General features: G+C 37.7%; 1 protein-coding gene across 6 annotated transcripts in view; it reads right to left on the reverse strand.

Annotated features, from left to right (window-relative positions):
- Positions 1-19,944, reverse strand: part of CDC42BPB (CDC42 binding protein kinase beta) — an 88,703-nt gene that overhangs the window by 13,879 nt on the left and 54,880 nt on the right. For 2 of the 6 annotated variants that reach the window (XM_056492392.1, XM_056492394.1), the window contains exons 10-26: positions 18,879-19,045; positions 18,670-18,789; positions 16,727-16,860; positions 14,806-15,048; positions 13,133-13,243; positions 12,421-12,665; positions 12,133-12,238; positions 11,511-11,635; positions 10,648-10,753; positions 8,927-9,075; positions 8,192-8,286; positions 8,024-8,103; positions 5,398-5,487; positions 4,889-4,978; positions 4,386-4,491; positions 1,967-2,103; positions 1,249-1,388 (exon numbers count right to left, since the gene is read on the reverse strand). In XM_056492392.1, coding sequence (XP_056348367.1) covers positions 1,249-1,388; positions 1,967-2,103; positions 4,386-4,491; positions 4,889-4,978; positions 5,398-5,487; positions 8,024-8,103; positions 8,192-8,286; positions 8,927-9,075; positions 10,648-10,753; positions 11,511-11,635; positions 12,133-12,238; positions 12,421-12,665; positions 13,133-13,243; positions 14,806-15,048; positions 16,727-16,860; positions 18,670-18,789; positions 18,879-19,045 — 2,244 coding nt within the window. The remainder of the gene's footprint in view (positions 1-1,248; positions 1,389-1,966; positions 2,104-4,385; positions 4,492-4,888; positions 4,979-5,397; positions 5,488-8,023; positions 8,104-8,191; positions 8,287-8,926; positions 9,076-10,647; positions 10,754-11,510; positions 11,636-12,132; positions 12,239-12,420; positions 12,666-13,132; positions 13,244-14,805; positions 15,049-16,726; positions 16,861-18,669; positions 18,790-18,878; positions 19,046-19,944) is intronic. The other 4 variants (XM_056492396.1, XM_056492395.1, XM_056492398.1 and 1 more) reach the window with 2 other exon arrangements.

Below are 19,944 nucleotides of genomic sequence, written 5' to 3' on the forward strand. Positions count from 1 at the left end.
AGCAAGAATATTGCTCTTCCAGCCCAGCAGACACATTAGAAATGAATAATTCATACCTCAATGTGTAGCAAGAGAAGGGCCTTTGGAAAAAGAGAAAAATCACATAAAAAGCTCTTGGCAACATAATTATAATTTGTGGGTTTCAAATAAGGGTTTTCAAAACAGCTAGATTTTATTCTCTATTACAGTAAAATAAACAGACATCAGAACAACTTTTGCATTTCAGAGTGCTCCACCCCAGAGGGCTTGTCTACACTAGCCTTTTTAAACTGAATTTGACCAAGTTGATCACCATAATTGCCAATTTTAGTGCCAAGATGACACTAATGTCTGAAACTTGCCCGTGCTACAATTCATAGCTGTGGTGGTTAACATCTACTAAAAACATCTAAGAATCCTCAGATGACAGCCTCAAAGAGGCAGCTACAACAAGCAGATAAAGCATGGGACAGCTGGTATATGGTATCTGGCTGAATTGCTCCAAGCAATGTACTGATGTGAATGCTGCTATTTGCAATACTTCCACGTTCCTGCTCCTGCTGCCAGCATGTCAGAGAGCTGACACTGACAGCTCCCAGTGAGTGTGAGAACAGCACAGCAGTACAGATGCAACCCCACAGTACTACTGTCTGGAAAAAATATAAATCAAGGTGCTTGTGAATGCAAATTTTATATTCTCCACAGGTACAAAGGTGCTATAACATTAAAAGGTATTATACTTTCCTGATATTTCCATAAATTGAAATAAAAAAAACTTCCTTGGTTACTCTGATCTCAGATATTTGGTAAACAGTGTTCACTGGTTCAGATGGTTCCCCATGAAATAATAACTCCTGTTCAAAGGCAGGGTCAGAGCCATTTGCAGTGTAAATTAGTTGGTGCTTTTCTGCATTCCTGAACTTATTGGCTATGGGATGATCTGTGACTCAATGTTGTGGTCAAAGTGCATGGGAAAAGCAATCTACCAATATACACTTGCTTTTTACAGGTGCATATGGAATTCTAGAAAGAAGCATGCTAATGCTGTAAATAGTGGTGTTTGCAGAGTGAGCGACTGTAAAGTCACTTAAGTAATTTCTTGTTGAGGCCAGTTGATCAGCCTAAACTCAGCTGCATTTTATGTACAGAATACACCAATCTTCTTAGGCCAGAGCTCTAAAAATCTTTTAATTTCTTGTGTATTAGGAATAAACACTCCTGTTAAGAAAAAAGTAGAGAGGATTTCTACTCTGCCGTAAAAACACAAACCTGAGATCCAAGACTTGACTTGCCACAACTCCAGGCTGGGTGGATTTTCCTTCAGGCACATCATATAAGAACAGTTTACAGTCACAGACAACTGCATAAGCCCTCTGCCAGCCTTTCTTAACTCCTGTAGGCTTTGGGACCTGCAGGTAAATAATTGATTGCTTATTACATGTAAGCACACGTAGAAAGCAGGACAGAAAGCAGGACATTTAGAAAAGCTTATACTTAGATCAATGGAATTGGAGCACAGTCTACTTGTCCTTCAAAATAGGATGAAAAATATATTGCAATCAAGCAACCATTTTTCCTCTTTTAAGTTCAACTATTCCTTGTTACAGCTTAAAATATATATTAACACTTGTATAAAGATATTAGGCTTAGATATTCCACCAATGCCAAAACGGTAGGACAGTTTACCTTTTATATTATGCTTACATCAAAAATTACAGAAATTCTTTCTTAAACCATTCTTTTTTCCCCCTGCTGCTTATGAACACTAAGCTACTAACCTACTGACCTTCAGCTCTTGTAGTAAAACCGAGTGTTTCTCCCACATCTAAAGCAATGAAGGTTAAATAAGTTACAACGATGGCCCACAAAGCCTTAAGGCTTTAGCACTGCTTAGGAGATGTGTTTAAACATACTTAGAGGTTCCAAGCTGTAGAGCTGTAAGTGAAGTTAAGTATTCTTCCCTTGTCCAAGAAGAAAAGACTGTTACCTTGACATAACCTTTGTAGGCTGTTCCTATTCCTCTTTGCACATCTACTCCAAGAGGCCTTTTGGCTTGTTCAGGGGGTATAGGGCAGACCTGAGGTGCACTGTCCTTGCAGGAAACATGGCATGCAAATGAACACACTAAGTACAAAAGAGAAAATTCACAGTGAAATATGTGTATGAGTCAATCATAACAGGTGATTAACATAGTCTATGCTCAGAAAATTAATCACACTGAAAATGGCAGTCAAATATTGCAATAGCTCACTATGCTGAAAGAGTGAACACAGCTAGAGACTCTCCAAAGTGCTTTTATTTCCTCTTTTTAGCTTATTACATTCATAAAGGGCAGGAACTGAGTCCATATTTCAAGGAAAATGAGTTAGGCCACCTTGCTGGTGTTAAGCACCAACTAACTCAGTCACAGAAGAGAAACAGTATTAATAAAGGCGGAATAAAAATTACAGGGTAGTGCCAATAGGTGTTTAATTTGATCCATGTATGCAAGAACACTGCAAAGACAGAGTGAAACTAAACTAACCCAAAAAATAGAAAGACTTAAAAAAAAAAAAAAAAAAAAAAGGCCATATATATCTATTGTCCAAAATAAGTTCAAATAAGGAGCAAACTAGCATTACATGCTTTCTTACCATTTGCACCACTTTGTGCTGCACCAGCAAGGGACAGAGGTCTCTAGGTCTTGTCTACAGAGCACTTCACACAGAAGCACACAGAAAAAACTCGTAATAAATGACACTTCACATGAGACAGACTACAAGAACTGTGGAATGAGTTAATGTGTTATATTGAGGCATCTGACCCACAGCTTAGGGGCCAGATCTTTCACAGAGATTTTGCTTTGTTTGTTCCAGCTACCCTGCTTCTACCAGTAGGCTTGGGAAGGCAGGAAGAGAGGGGCACAACACTCTGATCTGTCCTGTGTTTCCTCCTAACTGTATTCTCAGAAGTGGGAATCTGGCAGATATCCTAGGTACATCTTGTTCTGTAATTATGAAACGTCAAAGGATTCCAAAAAACCTGGAAACAGCCTCCTTCTGCTACAGCCAGAGACAGGGCAACCTGTCAAACCTCATGAGGCAAACCTCATGATGACAGCAGAGGGGGCAGCCCAGAGCAGGTTGCCTGGCTTGTTCTTCGAGCTGCTGTCTGCTCCCAGAAGGGCAGGGGTTACCAGAAAGTCATACACACAAAGTACTATAGGTGCTCCCCAAGACTAGGTAATAAATTCAGCTCTTTGAGGAAGCATCATGATTATTTGGGACTGTGGATATCAAGGTACACCAGTTACAGACTAGGGAAAATCCACAGGATAGAGTCAGTTCCACTGTTCTCTTAAGTGCAGCTGTATTTTATCACAGTCTCCAGGAACTGGGAAATGCAAGTAATTGAGAGGGGAATGTCTGGCAAAGTTTTGTTCTATTGGAGTCATCTCTATTTTTATATCAACGTGATTTTAGCTTTTTCTGTAGCAATCAAGAACTGCTGTAGATTAGGCAAAATGGAAAACTAACGATGCAGAGCTTAATCAAAATACGCAAGACAAAAGAAGAGTGAATCCAATAGCTACACTAAAGAAAAAGACAGTTTCTAGCTTGCAAGAAGAGATGCAAGAGTTCAGAACTGTCAGCAACAGGAGACAAAAGGCAGCCCCAGGGCAAGTGCTGGCAGAGTGATAGGCCCTCCTGGGGAAGAATTGCCACCAGAACATCTGCCAGGAAAAAAGCCCTGAAGGGCAGATGAGGCAATCTACATGTGATACTGAGGGTGTCAGTGCAGAGGCTGCCACCAGCAAGAACTAAGCTGGGCATAGAAATAAAGCTATTTATACTGTAGTATGTATACTACACAGATTTGTGGCCTGTTTAACTGAGTTCATGTGTCTAATCAATACACAGTATTTTCAAATAAAAATACCTCCATATATTGAACATGGAATTCAGAAGTGATACATGCATCGGAGAAAGCCTTTTAAATAAAACTAATGGACAGCAAGACAGGCTACAGGCCAAATAATCCATCAAATAGTCCTCCCAAAATATGGGGTTTATGACCAGAATCACATAAAATAGCCATAATCAGATTCACCAGATCATTCCTGCAGTTTTCTCTAGCACAACAAAAGAAACCAGTTCTGTCTTCCCCTCCCCACTGCCTTGCACTATAACTGCACTAATGGTACTAGAATTAATTAACAATATGCAAGAAAACCATACTGCATCATACATCATCATTCTTCTAAAGAGACTTCAGGAATATGCTGTGATGCAACAGAAAGGAAAATCCTCCAGTGACAGCCACCCCTCTCTTTCATTCCCTCCCCAAAGAAATGGTTGTCTTAAAATACATTGGGATGCTTTTTCGAGGGGCTTGCTGATAATTTATAGAAAGTTCCACCAACTCACCGTCACAGGCATAACCTTGTCGAACTAATCCCACCATAAGAGAGGTGCAATGACTACACTGAGTGGGGCTTGTGAACGACTTGATATTGAGCTGGTGAGCTTTAGGCTGAAAGATACATTCGGGATAAAAAATAACTTAATTTTCTGGACTTATGTAACCCAAGCTCCTCCCTCCACCACCCTCCAGTATATCAGTCTGTACATTATGAAGCCTGGACTTCTTTTATGTAAGAACATCTTGTAGCAGGTGCTGCAAGACAACAGTAACAATTTTATTTCCAACTCCAAAAGACAGTCAAACCCAAAACTACAACCATGTTTTGTCATCCCTTCCAACAAAACAAAACCCACTAATATGTATGTGGAAACATATGATTAAGAACACAGACCTAACAAAAACACACACATGACAAACCCAAACAGGACAAGAAAACATGAAGGGCTAATTTATAAATATTTTTTTTCCTTTGCTTGTTAGAATAAGGTTAGCACAGTCCCCCTACCTTTGGTACAGCTAGAGAAATGGACTGAATGGTGGGGGAAGGAGCAGCAGGCATCCTCTGAAGCCGAATTGGTTCCTGAATCACAAAAAACTGTAATTGAGCAAAATAAGGCTTCAAGAATTTGTTTCAAGATTGGGGTGGCAAAGCTTATTGTTCTGATTTTTTTCCTTTTTTGAAAATTATCAAAAAATTTAATCATCATAAACAATGCCATTCTGATTTAATAGAAATAGATTGTGTTTTAAAGCACTCACAGGAAAGCCTGCACACTAACAAACAAGCAGCAATACAGAAAACATGAAAATGAGGTACATCAACATACACAAAGCCAGCGAAAAGGTTTCATTTGCAACTGTCCTCAAAGCAGGTGAAATTAATGCTGAGACATTGCAAATACACAGCATTCAATCCTGCTTCTCCATCATGAATGCTGCAGTATGCATTTATTGCAAACAAGACAGAGACTCTCTGGTGAATTACTCTTCAGGGTAAGACAACAGGTCTCTTACTTCTTGTTGTTGCTCTGCAGTTACAACTGAAGTAGATGGTGAAACTTCAGACTTGGGTCCCTGCATTTCCTGCTCACTAATAGAGCTGGTCTGCAAAAGTGACAGCAAACATGTTAGATTAGATACCACATATCTGATGAAGTGCCCTCGTGCCAACAAAATGGAAACAAGACCCAGTGCTGATTTCTATATGAAGTACACATACATTTAACATCCACTCTGAAAAAAGATCTTTCCTCAAAACCAACCCTGACACCTGATGAAAAAGCTGGAAGTACTGAAATGCAAAATCTCATGGAAGACAGCATAAGTGCTCTAACAGTTGTTTTCTCCCAGCAAGGCTGTCTCTAATCTCTTGCTTGCAGGTATGGAATGATGTTTGAGTAGCCTGGCAATCATCCCTAAAATAGCTGATTTCTCATGGCAGCTTACTGCACTGGGATTTTTCTAGCATACAGAAGCCAGCAAGTCTGCCACAAGAAAAAAATTTTAAAGTAGTAACACTCAAAGTTGTTTAAGAATGATTGGTCTCTGTCATTTAAGGAATCATGTCTACTTAATCACAGTGTCTTATATTTCACTAACATTTAAAGCTAGCATCCATTACAAGCCATCTATTAATTTCACAATTAAATTAGCAACTACTAATTGCCAGCACAAGGGGGAAGTATGCTACAATTCCAGAGCTAAAGCAGCTGGGTGTGGAAGCAGGATTCTGTATTACTGTATTCTCAGGACATCATGAAAACTGTGATTAACAAACATGAGATTAGACTTCACATCAATGATGTAATTAGCACTAAAGGCAACAAGTAATGAATCACTCACTTCCCAGCCTGTATGGACAGGAAGACAAGTTCAGTTAGCTCACTAAATTTGTTCAGATTATTTGTTATTTTTGTTTTGTTCCAAATTGATTGGAAGGGCTGGGCCATACAATCTCAAATTGCACTATTATGTAATATGAAGAATTCCAAAATACTGTGTGATTCAGCTTTAGCTATATAGATAGTCAAACTATAAAACAATAAGCCTCGAAGAGGTTTAGTGGATTAAGTTACAGAGAAATCAAGGAAGCAAAGTATCTAGTTTTAGAGGGCCATTCTTACTAAGACAGGTCACAACAAAAAAAGGACACAAAACTACTAGCAAAAACTTACTTCTTCCCAAAAGGCTAGCAGAGAAGATGTAGACGAAGAAGAAACAGAATCCTTTGTTGTAACAGATATGAGGGATAAAAATGATCGCTTATCACCCACAGGAAAACTTCAGATAGAATATTAGTTGTCTAGCTAAATAAAATATTTTATATGGCCAAATGATACCAATTCAAACTAAATTAACCCCAAAGCAGATGATACAAAGTAACTTCACAGGTACATGTGAAAAAAAAAATCTTAATGTAAGTTATTAAGCACAGTATCAGCAATTTTAATGTAATTCATCAGAAAATGCCACCTGCATTTCCTTAGAGAATATGTATTTATTTCAGGATCCATAGAATGGAACCTTATTTAGCTATGGGCTTGATATTTTACATGTTACTGTTTTATGCCTATCTGGTACTTTTTAAAGCAATGTTTTAAAATATCAAGGTCAGTAGATAAAAGCTAGTATTGAGAAAGTAGCATAATTTATGCTACTCTCTCTTCCCTCCTTGTCACCCACAGGGCATGTCTTGCTACTTCAACAGAAAGGCAGCATAGACATTCTGTGAGTGGGAACAGCAAATACACAAACTGTATGAAAATATCACAGCTCGTTCATAGGCTTTTTTGTTTTAAGCAACAGTGACAATTAAAAAAAAAAAAAAGAAAAAAAAGCCAGTACACATCTCAGATAAAAAAATCTAACCAGACTGATGGAGTTTTAACCTGAGCCCCTTAAACTCCACTGCATGAACAGATTATTAGTTTCAGTTCACGTTTGGTCTATGATTTGCAAAACAAAATCTTAAAAACCCCAGAAAAATCTTCAAGGATCAAGAGTTCATGAAGTAAGGAAATGTGATTCAATGTTGCATTTAACAGCTGCTTCCTCGGGGAATGCACAAATCATTCAAAGCGAAACGCCTACTTGGAGCTGTGATTTGTATGATTAATTTTCTAAGGATCACAGGGTGTGTCACAATAAACTTATTATACCAACATCTGTGGGTCCTCTGATTTTCTTCCCAGCTCCTTCTCCTCTAAGCACTTCATTAAGATCAGGAGCCAACAATTTTATGTATCTGTTTGAGCACTCCCTGAACTGTGTGAACACTTTTCCTTGTAATAAGCAGCATCTTCCAAGTGCAAAGCATTTAATTCCTTATTCTTAACAGGGTGTGCCAGCATTTCCAAAAAACACCTGAATATTTTTCATTTCGCAAATGTTTGAGATTAACCTAAACAAAGAAGCTAGAATGGGAAATAATGAAAGTGAACTTCTGAGAATATTTCCCAGAGGTGCCAGCTTCTCTACAAAATGCCAAGCAATCTGACAACTCCTGGGCATCCAATTTTGTGTCTCATTTGGCTAATATGCAAGATACCAATCTGCTGTACACTGCCTAAGAGTTACTTTCAAATAATAAAAATATAATTTGGTTATCTCATTTTTGTAGTTATTTTATGCAATAACTCACTCTGAAAGTCAAATCACGTGCAAGAGGAGAGGTGTTGAAATAGTCAAAAATGGAATCTTGAAAGTCTGGAAGTTTGAGACCTAGAACCAAAAGTAGAACAGGCTTAGCTAAAAGGCAACATCACAGGTTGAGTTAGAACTCTGTTCAGAACACAGTAAATTTAATTACCTGAATCTGTTCTGTATTTTTCTTCCAATTTTTTCTTCAAACCTTCTATCTCTTCCGACAGTTCTCTATTTTTTGCTTCTGATTCCTTTAATTTACTAAAGTAAAAAAAATATAATCAAAATGAAATCTGAAATGTCTTAAAGGCAGGAATGTCAGTACACAAGGTTGTTACTTTCTGGTCCTACATCTCAGACTTTCAGAAAAAGCCTTTTTGTTTGTTCGTATTTTTTGGGGGCTATTTTGGGTTTTTTTGGAGGGGCATTGAGGTTTTTTAAGTGATTTTTTTTAAGGATGATTAATTTTACTTTTCCCCTGAACAGACACCTCCTTACTTGACTAGATATTTAAAACTGTACTTAAGACTTCTGCTATCACTGCAGGTATCTGCCAAACAAAATTATTCTAATAGTACTTAGACTTTTAATTCCCAAGAACATATCTAACTCTCCAGTTAGTCGAAGATATGGTAGTGAATTTGCTTTGAATTTGCTCTTACACCTTTTTTTTCTCAGATGCCGAAGATCTGTAACTTACTACAGCAGTGAAGTGTTTACTTGAAGAAATTTTTACAGTTCTCATTTGACTATGTAAGAATGTGTAGTCTGTAGAATGGGATCCTTCTGACAGAGTCCAGTATCCCAGGCACAAGGGGCCATTTTAAGAAAGTTCCTGCTATTCTAATCCACAGTTTAGATCAGAACATTAATCCCCAAACAGAAGCAAAACCCTCATTACCTTTCAAAAGATATGTTTGCATCTTTAACTTTTCGTAGCTCTTCTTGTACTAGTTGTTTGGCACGAATTTCTGCATCCAGGGCCGACTGCAATTCCAGCCTTGCTGACATATCCAACTTCTGACTGCGTCGCACTTTCCAAAGTGGATCCTGTAGCAGCAAGTTTCTAAATGTTACTATCAACTGTCTAAGGATATTTCTACTCTTGTCCAAAGACATAAATCAGCTTTCACAGAGGTTCAGAGAATGCTCTTTTAATCAGCTATGGACAGCACACCTGCTGCATGAAAATTAGTCAATAGTCAGTCTTCATTACACAAAAATGATGTTAATGAGCAATTTTAATATTGGTTACACCATTAACACCATATGCTGGAAACCAAAATGCTGGATCACTGAGCATGGAAGTCAAACAGATATAACCCACTGGAAATTACTAGTTTTCACTGTCCAATTTAGAACTGAGTGCAAAATTTGCACAGTGATATAGCAGACTTTCAAAGATGAGGTAAACGTCAACATTTAATGTAGAACATACTAACACAAAACATACCAACAGTAGCAAAACTATGAGAAGAAAAAAGGAAGAAATAATCTGGATCTTGAGATGCCCAAGATACCTGGAATGTTTGCCCTAAACAAGTCTTATGCTTGCTAAGCAGCACATACTATATATATGCTACTATACATATAACATATGCTACATACATATAACATATACTTCAGCATACACCATGCAATTCCTCCCTACTACCCCAAAAGCTAATATTGAACTTTTCCAGGCATTTTTCATGTGGATTACATTTCTGATATTCCCTAATGAATACCTCTCTAGTCATAGATGACCTTGCAAATAAGAGTCATGAAAACTGTAGAAGTTACAAAACCAGTTATAATATAAAGAACAGACAGACAGAGTTCTTTATTCTGGCAGTAGCTAAGATAAAAATGCAAACTGCATTTGATCCAATCTTTCTTCCCATTAAACCTCTCAATATTATAATTGTCTCCTGATGATGCAGACAAATGCCAGCTCACAGAAATAAAATTTTCTCTTTTTCTCTCATATTCATAGGTTTGGAAGGGGTGAGTAACTTCCCATGTGCATAAACCAGCAGCAGATGGATTCTGGATGGCAGACTGGTGACTGGCATTAGTAGGGATGTGGGCTCCCATGCCAAGCTGCAAATGGCCCTTCCTTTCTTTATGCAAGTGTTTTTCTCTTTGAAATCATACTCCTTTATGAGAGCTCTTCTATTAAATTTTGGGGAATTCATGTTACTACTGTATGGGAAAAGGATGGCACAAAGGTCTCATTGTTCTGCATGTAAATAAAGCCACATGCTCTATATGTCCCTAGTTTGTACTGGTGTAAGCCAGATAGCATTTTTTCACAGAAGAAAACTTACTTTGCTGTCTCACTGTAACAGCAATTATTCAATTGCACATAACATCGTAAGCTGTATTTCTGTACTCCCCTTTGATGGTTTAAATTACTATTTTTTCTCTCCTCTGTGGTGTTTGATATCTGTGATGGCAGATGTTAGTATGAAACAACTGCCCCCCAACTGTAATTATCAAATTCTGATCAGATTACCTAGCTGGATTTGCTAGCAGTAGCTAAAAGCTATAAAGCAAAGCAGCAGATTAATTATTTTTAGGTACAAAAATGCAGCTTCCCAGACATGCCCAGAACATCTTGAATGTTTCCTATTTCCTTACCAGTGTTCGTGACCCCAGACTGGAACTTCTCAATGATTCTAGTTCTTCTGTCATCTTGGAAGCTAATGCTTGGAGATAGCCACGAGCATCCTTCTCATCACTTACCCTGTTGTGAAATTACAAAAACCTGTAATTAACAGTTTCATGGCTCACAGCACCAAATACTGTACCACCAAATTATCAGTGTCTGCTCTGGGTTTTGGGTCATAACAGGAATGAACAGAGCAGGGAAAACTCTCCCAGCAACAGAAAACTGAATACATCTCAGACTGCCTGCTTTAGATTTTTCTTTTATCTGATTTTCTTGATTGTGGCAGTTGCTAGGGAAACTGAAACTTCCCTTTTGCCATTAGCAGGAGTTCTGCAGAGATTCTCTGTTAAATGACAATGATCTGCATATCACTTGCTCAATTTTTATAAGGGCTACCTTGGAGTCCTTTTTGTTTTGCAGGCTGAAATTCTTGCACACAGCTTGCTAAAACAGTGAATTATATAGGGTAGAAGAGTGGAAGTACTAAGTGCTTGTCTAGTACAGCTAGTGAAGTTCTATATGTTAATGCTGACCTTTTAAATAATGAGCAACTTCCTGAATGAATTTACCAAAATATTTCAAATTGGATGACTTAACAATCACTTTAGAGAGTCAAGAAAACTGACACCAGGACTCTGCTTTGTACTTGTTTCATTGGCATCTGGCAATTTTAACAAAATTAGCACTCAGAAGTACCATGCATTTGCTGATTTCAGACATAGACAAGGCCTAGCTATATGTTAAAAAAAAAAAAAAAAAAAAAAAAAAAAAAAGCCAATCAGTTTTTCAGAAGTTGAAAGCGGCCATATCTGGATCTCTAACCAGCACATACCACTGAATGATTTCTGCAATCTGAGCTTCCCAGTGAGCAACAGATTCCTTCTTTGCTGCTAGATCTTGGAGCTCATCTTCCAGCTGTCTGTTCTGTGCTGTTAGTTTGTCCACAAAAGAGCAGAGCTGAAACAAGAGATTAGTTTCATTTGTGACTTAGGCCACTTTCAGACTTTTTATATATGTGTATACACATCTACAGAACCTGAACAAACAAGGCCACCTTGGGCTATATGGATGGACTTCTTTTTTGTGGAACTATCTGTTCACACAAAATAATCTAAAACAAAGGAAACCAAAAAAGCAAACATAGACGTAGAGAGGAATAAGGTTTAACTGTAAGCCATCAGGAGGGCAAGCAGTGCAGGTCAATTGATTCCCTCTCTCTGAAGCCTTCATGAAGAATCAAAGGGTGGCGTCCTCTTAATTATAGGCATCAATCTCCCAAAGAGCAGAATACCAAGATGCAAAAGTTAGTATGCAGAAAAATCCCTAATATTTAAATGGCAAAAATGACATTTTTAAAATTCAGACACATTCACAGATCCTGTTCTGATCAGTGAGTAGACTACTTCAACATCAGAGACTAATGAACTAAGAATTATATGGCCTGAAATAATTACCCTCTCATTTTCTGTTGTTAGTTTTTTGTTATCTTCCAAGAGCATAGATCTTTCCCGTTCATATTTCTCCTTCATTGTTCCTACTGCTTCCTCCATTTCACTGTGCCTAAAGAGAAGGGCAAGAAATAGAAACACTTATACTGTCACATTGCTGAAGCTGTAGACTAGGATTTTCAAAAAGGAATAAAGTTAGGGTGAAATACCAGCCTGCACAGGCATCCATGCAATGCAAAACATACACACAACAAAAAGAAATCCACAGTGAGAGAAGCATGCCCAAAAGTTTACCTCTCTCGCTTTGTTTTTTCTAATTTATCCTTCAGTATCATGATCTCTTTCTGGAGTGCAAGTTGATGGCTTTCTGAATCATGCACTTCCTTTTTCACATTTTTTACTTCCAAAACATGTGATGCTTCTCGTCGGACCAACTCCTCTTCATAAAATAAGATTTTCTTTTCCAGCTCAGACTTAACTTTGGAAAGTTCCTGCTGATGTTCCAGGGTGGCACCAGCTGCCCGGCCTCCCTGCTTTAACTGCAGAACAAGAGGATAAACCATCAGGGAGAAGCTATGATCTTTATATTTTGCAAATATTCTTAGAAGTTGGAATTGTCCAATTGGTGGCACTTTGGAAAAAATTTTATTTGGGCACCAAGTGATTTAAAAGGTGCCTGTCCTTTTTAAAGGGATTATTAAGCATTATAAGTGACTGTTCTGCTTACATGGCCTGAATAAGGGGTTGAATTGCTTGCAGAGGTAACAGATTTGGATCACATTGGTTTAGTAGCTGCTTTGAAATTATATAAACTGAGCATTTTCAAGACATCCATATCCAGCAATTAAAGGCTTTCAAGCAAAATAGGCAAATAAATCTGGACGAGTTAGGTCAGGTTTCTAGCAATGTTGTAGATTTTAAGTCTCCCACTGGTATCAACAGTTGAGTAAGCCAAACTATTGCAGCTTCTGGGCCATGAGTAAATATTTGTCAAAAACCATGTAACCTTTAGAGCTTCCAGTTCATTTTCCAGTTGTTTGGAGAAAACCTCGCTGTGCTCACGGAGCTTGCGTTCCTTTGATGCTTCTGCTACAACTTCTTCAAGTTGGGCTTCCAGCTGTAACGAGTCATTTAGGTCATTTCAACACAAGATAACACTATCTGTATCATTAAGTTTCTCTCCTCCATACGGCCTAGCAGGAAGTTTTATTTATTTCTATTTTAAGTTACACCACTATAACAACCATCTCAGAATGTCATGATAATTGTTTTGCCTTCAGTGATTCAGGCATCCATCTGTCACATGCAGAGAACTATTATTTTATGACTCTTTGTACTGATGTGAACTACATCAAGCCCATTCACAGATAACTGCACAGCTTCTATTATAGCAAAGAGAAGGAAATGGCACTAGGAAGACACTGCAGCTGAGAAAGGAGAAAATCTCCCACATTTACAGGTCTGTTCCATGCCTCAGTATCTAAGTAAGGTAGCTCAAAAATATCAACCTTTGAACCAAATTACTGCAAAACACTTTAAATATGAATACTGAATATTTTTCCTTTACAAATATGGAACAAAATCAGCTTCATCATCCATTTATTCACTTCAGAAAGCTTATGAGAAAGACAATTTAGATTTAGTGGCAACTAAGGCAACTGCTGGAATTCAAGCAATAGCAGCACAGTTTCAAACCCTGACAGGAAGAGTAAGATTTGTTTTTCTGTGTTCATAAATTAAACTAGCAAAGTTGTTTTTAAAAGGATTGTACTTAGAACTGTGGGACAAGATAATGAACCTCTAGACTGTGTTCTGAATAGAAGATTGATACAGCTGTTTTGAAAGGGAGTACAGAGGAATTTTTAAGAACAAAGACAGGAGATTTTTAAAGTTCTGCATGAAAGTATTTAACTGCATTAGCAACACTTGAATGCCTGCTGCACTCTGCTCTAGAGATGAGATGCCACAGCAGTTCATCAATTCCCAGGTAATTCTCACATCTTGCTCATGGATAAATGCCTTAGAAACTTCATCAACTGCATTTTCATAGTCTACCTTTCAATTTGCTGGAAGTTTTCTAGCAATGCTTATAATAGAGCTCTTGAATTTCTCTCCTACACTTCACCCACAGAATACAGAAAACATGATGATTTTTCAGTGATGAAAACACTCCAGATTAACCACAGTAATTTTTTACTTATGCCCTCTTCTGGCTATCCACTTCATCTCATGTAAAACTCTAAATTGCCTAGAATACTAATAGGAAATTAACTTGCTTAAAGATATTACAGATACTCTTACAATGGCTTAACTACAGAGGAAGGAAACCCACATATTTAGTTTTGTATCTTCAGCTGAAGAGAAACACTGAGTTAAAAAAACAATGAAGTCAGAATACTCCAACCTCAGAGCATATGAAGACACTGACTGAGTTTTATAGGTTTCAAGCTATGAGCCAAGACTCTACAAGAACCAAAACACCAGAACTAACAAACTGGGCATACAGCAAGAATACTTTCCTCAAGATTCAAATCAGTCTGAGCGCAAATAAAAAACCCCATAAAAATCCCCAGAAGACACTCCCAATTCTTCAGTACAATGACATATGAGGAACTGGGTAAGCAGTAAGTAAGGTAAGTACTGAAACACAAGTTTCATCAAGCTATTTTATCAAGCTACCTCTTTTCTCATCTTCTCCGCTTTACGGACGTCCTGCCGCAGAACATCGATTTTCTGCATGCTCACTTCCAACTCCTCCTCTTTGTCGCGAAGTTGCCGGGACAGCTTCTGCTTTTGGGAGCGCAGGTCTCCCATCCTCTCACTAAGCTCGGAGAACTCCTGCACAGCCAGCTTCCTCTGCTGGTGGGCATCCCTCAGCTCTTTGGACTGCATCTTTAATCTCTCTGAGGCTTCTACAAGTTGCTGGTTTAAAAAAAAAAAGAATTAAAAAAATGTAATTTGAACTCCATATATTCTTTCCAAGACGAAAGAAACTGGACCTACATGTGTTTGTTTTGACCACCTCATGTAAGCTACTAAAGATTTCTGAATCTTAATTTACACAACTGTTTAGCTAAGCAGCTGCAGTGACATTAAAAGAGAGCCATTACTCTGCTTCTAGTGTGGCAGCTCCAAAGCTACCTTGGTATCCCAGATGTCTTTCTTATAAATGTGTCTACACAAGGCCACCTCACTTCTACATAACTTGATTTTAGATCACCACCATGCATCTGCACATTTGTAACCTTGTTTAAAGGAATGCTTTAGCAGACAGAAATTTCAGGAGAGACATCAAATATGCTGTACCAGCACTGGGGGGCTGCAGCAAATGTGGGATTTTTCAGAAAACTGAGGAAGATTCCTTAAAACAAATTGTGAAGCTCTTAATACTTTAACTGAAAGTATAAAAACTATTTCCTTTACAGAAAGTAGTTAATAAAAATTAACAGGATTAAAATACAAATGGAATGTTTGACATAAAATCATTTGAGAGTGGGAGGTAAAAATAAGAAAAAGAACAGAACAACACAACAAAATAAATGTATACTGTACAAGGGAATTCTAAAAATTTCTGCCATTAGTAGGAGTGCTGCAGGAAGATTAAATTCCCAAAAAGCATGTGCTCAGACCAGAAGCAGCAGACACACCTTCTCTGCTACTCACACTCTGGAAAATAACCTCTTACTGGTGGTTAACAGACTGAGAGAGACTTAAATTCTAGGGTACAAACAGCCCAGAAATTCTGGCCCATGGATTGCTTTTGGATCCATATGAATACTCAGGAACAATATGGCTGGTAGACTTTTGCAAAACTAGTTATTCCAATAGAGGTAGGTTTTTTTACTATTATTGAAAGTGGTACTATATGCAAATCCCTATTTACCACAAAATATGTTGCTGACTTAGAACTGAAATACTGCTAAATTTTAGGAACCACACAAAGTGCTAATTTACATAGCAGCAAATAAACTCAGTAATTACAGAAAAGTCATCATCAGCCTTAAGCAATAATTAACCTTTAGATATAGAAAAGAGTGAATGGGCTCTTTCAATGAGCCCTGCCAATTTCTTTGCAAAGATCCTTTCCCCTAAATAGACAGGTGTACCCAAATGTCACCAGAAGGCCCAGTGTCATGTAAACTGACCCATGGTCAAAAACCCCATAATTCTGCCAGGGATACAAGCCAGCTTTCTGCTGGGTCTGTTTCCTCCCTCATCATTCCCTGAAACTGGAAGAACGGAGGAGAACAATACTTGTGTTCCTGATCCCTTCACAAGTCATCCTAAGGCTCTGAAGTATCACTTGACTGCTCTCAGACTTCTACTCAGACAGTTAAGAAAAATTAAACACCTTAATTAAAACAATTCTTTAGGTATTTGTTTCATCTAGCAGAACACATTTGAAATAAGAAGGTCATCAACTTCCAAAAAAATAAAGTGTGATACTTTGGAAAGCTACTGTACTCTAAACAGGTTCCCTGACATCTCTGTATAGTTTTAAAAAGCAGCATTTAAAAGACTAAAATTGCAATCACAAGATAACTGTTCCAGAACTACTTTACATGATCATTTTAAAAAGTTTTTATCTTTGGATTAATACCTTATGAAGGTCCTCCTTTTCCTGCCTCAGTACTTTGCACTGCTTTTCTAGTCCTTTTAACTTGTGCATGGAGTCTTCATGTTCTTGTCGAAAAGCCACTGCATCCGCAAGCTGTGCTTCCAGTTTACTTATATCTGTAGATTAATCATATTAAAGGTAACTGGTCCCCAAATTAACACCAATAAAACAAGCCACATTACTCATGCAAACTAGGATCACTTTGGAAAACCAACTCCTTTCCTATTCCCACCATTTTAGACTGTTTAAAGTAACTTTGGGACACTGATACCTCAAAATAACTTCATTTTTCTCAGCCCCAAAGATTGTGATCTCTAAGTGAAAAAGACTTAGGAATGGCTTTGTTTTGTTTTTGAGGAACATAACCTCTAGCCCTAGAAAATATTAAAATAAACTTGGAATGTTCCATTTCCAAATGTGTTTCCTAAATAGCTCTCATTATGCAACAAAAAGGAAACAGTCATTAGTGCATCCAGCAAGAGGGAAGGGCTATTTATTTTCTAGGTAAGAACTAATGAATAGTCTGGGAAAGAAATACCATCCTGCACAAGGTAACTTGGAGACCTGACTGCTCATACTCCTGGCAGCTTGTTCTCACTTCACTTTCAAAGACAAATAAACAAATTTGATTTGAAAATATTGGTTTTAAGTGCAAAAAACCCAACATAGCCACCCTTATATAATTCTGCTCACACTTAACAATTCTAAGAAAATGAACTGCCACTCCCTATTCACTTTTAAGTAAGAAATTTCAAAGGGAATAATCATCTCACTTAAGTTCCACTGATATCAGTGGCAGAACAGGAAAATGGATCTAAGTATTCAGGATCCCAAGCACTGCTGTAATGCTTAAAGTATTGTTCCTTTCCTCACTTCTGAACAAATGTCCTCCCACCCTACATGAACCAATGCTACTTCTTTTTAAATAAGAACATACTCTAGGGTTTATATTTAACAGAACATCACAGGTTGAAGAACTAGATAAACCTGAAAAAATACATCTTTATTTCTATATAAATCTGAATGCAAAAGTAGCACCTTAATCTAATTATTGTGATTCAAACCTCATTTCAGAATACACAAGAATAGCTTTTTTGGAAGGATAATCTATGTAGGAGAGTGGAGGTGATTTTTGCAGTGCGTACACCAAAAAAATGGGTATATTGTCAAATGAAATGGGGAAAAATATTCTAAAAAATCAGCATCAGCAACTCAGCATCTGAACTCACACTATACAGCCTCTATAAGACTCTCAGCCAAGTCATTAATTTTTGAAACTACCACTTTGTTTATCACTGATTCCCAGTTAAAAATTAGGTACTAACAGGAGGTTTGCATGAATAAACTAATAGCATTGTCAAGCAACAGATTTTCAGTGATATGGGTGAGTCAGTCTTCCCTCAGGACAGATGCCAGTATTTGTTTTTCTGCAATGCTCAGTGTTCTCTAATTAATGCATCACCAAACACAGCAACACAAAGGGAGCAGAAGCTCAGAAATATTTAAATGTGAACTACTATTACACATCCCCCCATCTACTCCTTTATGTTACAAAAGTGCAACCAGAATTCTATCTCCTGTCTCTTACACCTGCCTTCAAGTAAAACCTCTCCAACACAATACTCCTCCCCCAAATGGAGTAAGAGAACAGTATCTCCTGAGATTTTTAGGGAAACAAACACACAGGATATTTAACTAAATCCATCCACAAAATTCATCACACTCTGGACTTCCCATGCTAGTATGGGCTATCAAGCCAAGCAGGTGGAAGAATGAATTAAGCACTCATCTAGAAAAAACTGAAATGCCTCTTAATATTGAACAAGGCTTGTAAAAACCCTCTGTTTTTTAAACACCTCAAGAACATTAATTCTACTGATTGCAAAATAAATTGCATTACTATAATTACCATGCCAGAGGCTTACCTGTTAATTTGTTCTTCAACCGTTCAATTTCTTCATTTAATTTTTTAATCTCCTTATCACGGCTTGTATTTGCTGTAACACACACTGGACCTTGGAGGTTCTGCACTGTCTGTGTAGATTCTTAAAATCCAAAAAGAAAGGAAAAGATTTTCAATAAAATATATTCCAATGAGGAGAACTAAGAATCCAAACAAATATAAACCACTAACCTTGCAGTTTTCTGTTCAAATCCTGCTTTTCTTGCTCTAATTTCCGTATTTTCTTTTCATAGCCTTCTATTTGTGAAGTGTTCTTTAAGTCTCGCTGTACATCCGTATCTTTGGTTACAGTGTCAGACTGCAGCACACTCTTTAAAGTGCCTCTATCAGATAAAGAGCTGAAAAGAAATACTTAAGTTAGGACATTTTAATAAATACAGCAGTTTATATGCTGGGATTCCACCAACTACGCACCTTAAATTTACAAGTACAATTAGTGCAGTAATTGTTACTGTAGAGACAATTCTCAGGGTAAAGTTATTATTCCCTAGCTACTGTGCACGCTGCTGTAGAATTAAGATACCTGCACACAGAACTTCAATGATGCAGACACACCTTCACTTCACAAACTGCCTAAATGATTGAAAATGTTAACTTTCCTATACCAAAGGCTACAGGTACCTGGCAGAAATGGAAGCAAGTAAGAGCACCTACACTGAGATAGCTGAAGTACACCCCCAAAGTTTAGTTAAAAGCTTGGCAAAGATGGATTTAAGGTAAGGCACATGATCTCAATGTGAAAAGGATGACACGAATGCTTGGGTTCATGGTGTAACAAACCCCAGCAAAGAGAAATAATGGAGTAACAAACAGGCCAGAGCACCCTAAGATCAGAGACAAGTGTATGTTTGAGAGATCTCTGAAGTCAGATGGAGGCCACTTCAAAGATATGCAAAGTGAGCCACTTTGCCCATGCTCAGAACCCTCTCTGTTAATTTGGTCTATCAGCAGGACAGTGGAGCAATGAGATAATCCTGAACAGTTCCTGGCAGATGTCCAGCATGGACAAGACTTGCTCTCAGCCTCTCAATGCAGGAACTGCAATTTACACATCTAGTCTTAACATTCTTTCATTTCAAAGAGATAAAACATTAAATACAAAAACACCTAATCATGGCAAACAGGATCAAAATCGTTCAGACATTTGGAAAAAAAAGTCAAACCAAGGAATAAAAGTTTGGCCACAAACCTATGGACAACAACCTTTCTATATGTTTATAAAAATGAGATTTCCCAG

Source organism: Oenanthe melanoleuca, chromosome 5, assembly GCF_029582105.1.
Source record: "Oenanthe melanoleuca isolate GR-GAL-2019-014 chromosome 5, OMel1.0, whole genome shotgun sequence".
Taxonomy (NCBI): domain Eukaryota; kingdom Metazoa; phylum Chordata; class Aves; order Passeriformes; family Muscicapidae; genus Oenanthe; species Oenanthe melanoleuca.